This window comes from Arachis ipaensis, chromosome B5 (assembly GCF_059453495.1).
Source record: "Arachis ipaensis isolate K30076 ecotype BB chromosome B5, ASM5945349v1, whole genome shotgun sequence".
In the NCBI taxonomy this organism is placed as follows: domain Eukaryota; kingdom Viridiplantae; phylum Streptophyta; class Magnoliopsida; order Fabales; family Fabaceae; genus Arachis; species Arachis ipaensis.
In genome coordinates this window covers 19003451-19007755 of record NC_142440.1, presented here as the reverse complement: position 1 = coordinate 19007755, position 4305 = coordinate 19003451, and the positions used below count along the sequence as shown (strand labels likewise).

Genomic DNA, 4305 nt, shown 5'->3' with positions numbered 1-4305 from the left:
TTTTAAATTTTTATTTTTAAAAGATTTAGATTATATTCTCTTCTCATGAATTTATGCTTGCTTAGTGTTCATTACTTATGCATAACTGTTGGACTATATATGAACATGTACACTTTTCTTTATTTATTTAGTTTTAATGTGGTGCACCTTTCTTTATTTTTGTTAACAGGGATGTGCTCTTTTATTTTGGCAGGTTCTGGCTCATTATGTATCTAACCCATAGTAAAATTTCCAGAAAAGCATATCTAATCTTTGCAGTTTTATATGAAGAGATTATTCTAGCCCTAGCATGTTAAGATAGAAATCTCGTTTCCAGGTATTTTTATTATGCTTCCCTTAGAGCTTCTTGTCTACCCACTTTTAATGATATAATCTAGGATGAAAATTTTCTTTTGTCCAAGTTTTATATGCTATGCTTTGTTGTAATATTCATGCATGTCATGGTTATCATGTCTTTTCGAAACTGGTAAATGTTAGGCATATTTGTAACAGGGACATGGAAGCTATGAAGATCGTACTGAGATGCTTCGTCTTATTGTAGATCTCGTGGAGGCAACTATCTTTGCTGATAATTCAGAATGGAGATTGTTACTAGTTAAGTGGTATTTTTTCTTTTTTTAGTTATTGTTGCACATATTAAATTGACTTACATTTGCTTTACATTCTGTTTCTGGTGGTGTTGATGAGCAGGTAGCCAAGGATACACAGTTGATAGATTCCATTGCTGAAAAACAATCCCAGATATTTTCAGAAAAATGTAAATTGTTTCCAGCAGATGTGCAGATTCAGTCCATATATCCATTGTAAAGGATTGCTTCCTTTAGTTTTTCTATAAATTACTTATCTTCATATTCAGTGATTACTAATATAGCAACAAATCTTGATTTCAATCATTTCCTAGTGTGATTTTTATCTAAGGTCACCACTATAGTAACATTCTGTTTCTTTTAATCAAACTTCATTCAGGCCAGAAGTTTCTGAGCTCGAGGCAAAACTTTCTGAAGAGTAAAAAATTTGTTGAATCTTCAACAAAAGGTGGATGAATTAGCATCCAAAGTACAGAACATTTTAATGCACTTCTTGTCTTTGGATAGGTGTAGAAATTAATCAGCAGCTTGAAATCTTCTATCCGTTGTTTCTGCTTCCATGCTTATTAATTCACCTAGTAATGTCTTTTATTTTTCATTCATAACTGAATCAAGCCTATGATAATCCTGTTTTATTTCTTGAGAGAGAGAGAGAGAGAGAGAGAGAAAGTTAACAATATATCTCGACATATTTCAACACTAATAATCACCCTCAAACATTACTTAGCATTTCTGATTCTTCCTGTCAATACTAGAACTGAGTTTCACTTTTGAGAACTCATTATAATTTGGCTTCTTCCTGAATGTGAATCAGCATTGATAGTCTTGAATCGTGATCTTGGAATTTTCTCGGCTTTCAAATTTTCAGGTTAGCCCACTCAATGATATTGATAAATAGTAAATACATACCTATTGTTTATTAGATTTTAGAATGCTGATACTCAATAATGTACATCAATTAATCAAATAATACTATTATAAATTGCAGTGTCAAAGCAACTATTGATAGGTATAAGAAATATGTTTAGATTCATCTGGTGCTGGATCTGCTTCCGAGATTAATGCTCGGGTATATGTATAGAACATATTATTTTATATATATTCCATGATAGCCATAATTATCATTATATTAATTAAATTACATTATATTTTGCAGTATTACCAGCAAGAAGTAGAAAAATTGTGTGCCCAAATTAGTAATCTGCAGAATAACAAATTTTGAATGCTATTGGGAGTTTGAGACAGATATTTCAGCATTTCAATAAAAAATACAAAGATTCAATAAATTTCGGTCTAGATCCATCAAACTTGCCTCCATGAAGCAAAGAAGCAGTGTTAAGGATGATGTTAAATTGAAGAATTAGAATATGTAAATTTCGGTCTAGATTCAGCAAACTTGACTCCTCCATGTCTCTTTTTATATTTCTTGATTTGGTTACAGAATTACAATGCAAACATTAATATTTTAATTTGTTCATGACTTGCTTGTTTATAGTACTTTTCTTTTAGTTCGATAATACGATAAATTTGTTTATTTTTTGAAATATTATAATATTTGAATATAAATTAGATAAAAATTTGTATTAAATTTATATTTATTTTGTATGAAAACAAGTTTATTTTGTAATTAGAAAAATTAAAAAAATTATATTTTACCTTACAGATGGATTTACAGAAGGATTTTCTGTCTGTAAGATGATTTTCCGAAGTTCAAATTACAGACGGAAAATCTGTCGGAAAATCTGTCTGTAATTACAGATGGAAAATCCGTCTGTAATTACAGATGAAAAATCCGTCGGAAAATCTGTCTGTAATCCGTCTGTAATTACAGACGGAAAATCCGTCGGAAAGTTCGTCGCCTTCGAAAAATGGATGCAGAATTTACAGAGGAAAAATCCGTCGGTAACTGGTAAAAATCCGTCTGTAATTTTCCGACGGAAAAAAAATCCGTCGGTAAATAATTTCCGACGGGGCTTTTACAGAGGGACAAAATCCGTCGGTAATTTCGTCGGTAACCAAAAATCCGTCTATAATAAAGACCAAATCTGTCTGTAAATCTGTCTGTATTAATCCATTTTCTAGTTGTGATAGACCATGGTATTATCATGTATGCATAAATAAAAAATGTTTCGTATTTAAATTTAAGTCATTTACCTGTTTGTGGTATATTGTAGAATGAAATTACTGTCAATATGTGTTGTGTAATGATATTATGTTCTAATTTAAGCTTTTACTTTAGAATTGTATTATGATTTTATCTCATCATTTTTTCTTAGATATCAAGTTGACGTATTTTTATTTATTATTATTATTATTGAAACGAATGTGATATGAAATGTATCAAAAAAAAACTCTCACATTCAATTTATTTTATTGTAGTCTTCTATCTATTCTATTTACTTTTATTTTTTTCTTATTCATTTTATTTTCTTTTTAAATGTTATATAATTTATTATAATTTATACCAATCTACTTCTATTTAATATACTAAAACTGGGTTTTTTCCAAACTAATAAAAGTGAGGTATCACTTTCTCGTGAACCAATTTTCCTTCTAAAATGATTGCACTATTTCTCTCTTTTAAGTTTATTTTTAAAAATTATCTGATATAATTATATTATAATTAATATGTAATGAATGATACATAATTATACTAATTTAAGATAATCTCTTTATATAATTATACTAATCTCTTTTAAATTTATTTCAGAAAATTATCTTAATTATAATTATATAACAATATTATACTTAGTATTTAATGAATAATTTATAATTATACTAATTTAGAAAAATATTTTTATTATAATTATATAAAATCAATAATTAATGCATTATTAACCTAATTATCAATCAAAAATATTTTTAACTATTTTAATTTTATTGATTTTAATTATATTGATATAATTCTATTTTTTATTCATTATACTAAAATTTTATTAGTGACAAGTTATTATCTTAATGGTGACCTATATAATAATAATAATAATAATAATAATAATAAAAAGATAGAAAATTATATTTTAGAGAAATATAAATTGATTATTAATAATTGATTGTTAATAATGATAATTATATGATTAATTTTTAGTAATCATTAAATATATTTAATATAAATAACCAAGTTTAATTAGTTAACAAATGAAAGGAAATATTATTGTACCATTGTAGAAGCAACAAAATATATATATATATATATATATATATAACCAATTTAATATTAATAACGATAATTATCGTTATTATTCAATAATAATAATAATAATAATAATAATCTTTTCTTTTATTAAAATACTCATTTAATTGAATTAATATAAATATTTAATGAAAATAAAGGATGAATTTTTTGGCTTAAAGGATAATACAATCGAATATTCTTAAAGATTTTAAAGCTGTGAGTATATATTCTTCCTATATTAATATACGCATGCATATTACCTCATTTTTTTCATAAATGGAAAATAACATTTACCCATTAAATTTGTTAGTTGCTCAACCGATTCATCTTATTTATTATGATTGAGATTGATATATAATCATAAAGATCTTTTTTTCTCCATTAATTTTAGTAAAGAAATCCATGACGTAAAATAAAATAAAATAAAGTCGGTATCTACTTTTTTCTCAATATTTTTTATATTTACGGTAAATATTAAATGTAAAAAAGAAAATAATAATATTAATTATTATCACTTTTATTTATTTACATTTATAATTAAAT

At 25.6% G+C, this 4305-nt stretch overlaps 1 protein-coding gene across 1 annotated transcript; it reads left to right on the top strand.

The window, feature by feature from the left end:
• Window positions 1–522: 522 nt before the first annotated feature.
• LOC107643193 (AUGMIN subunit 7-like) lies at window positions 523–1649 on the top strand. Its single transcript, XM_088486334.1, has 4 exons — window positions 523–594; window positions 691–757; window positions 1402–1455; window positions 1576–1649. The coding sequence occupies exons 1-4, from the start codon at window positions 523–525 to the stop codon at window positions 1647–1649; spliced, it is 267 nt and encodes an 88-aa protein (XP_088342460.1).
• Window positions 1650–4305: the final 2656 nt, after the last annotated feature.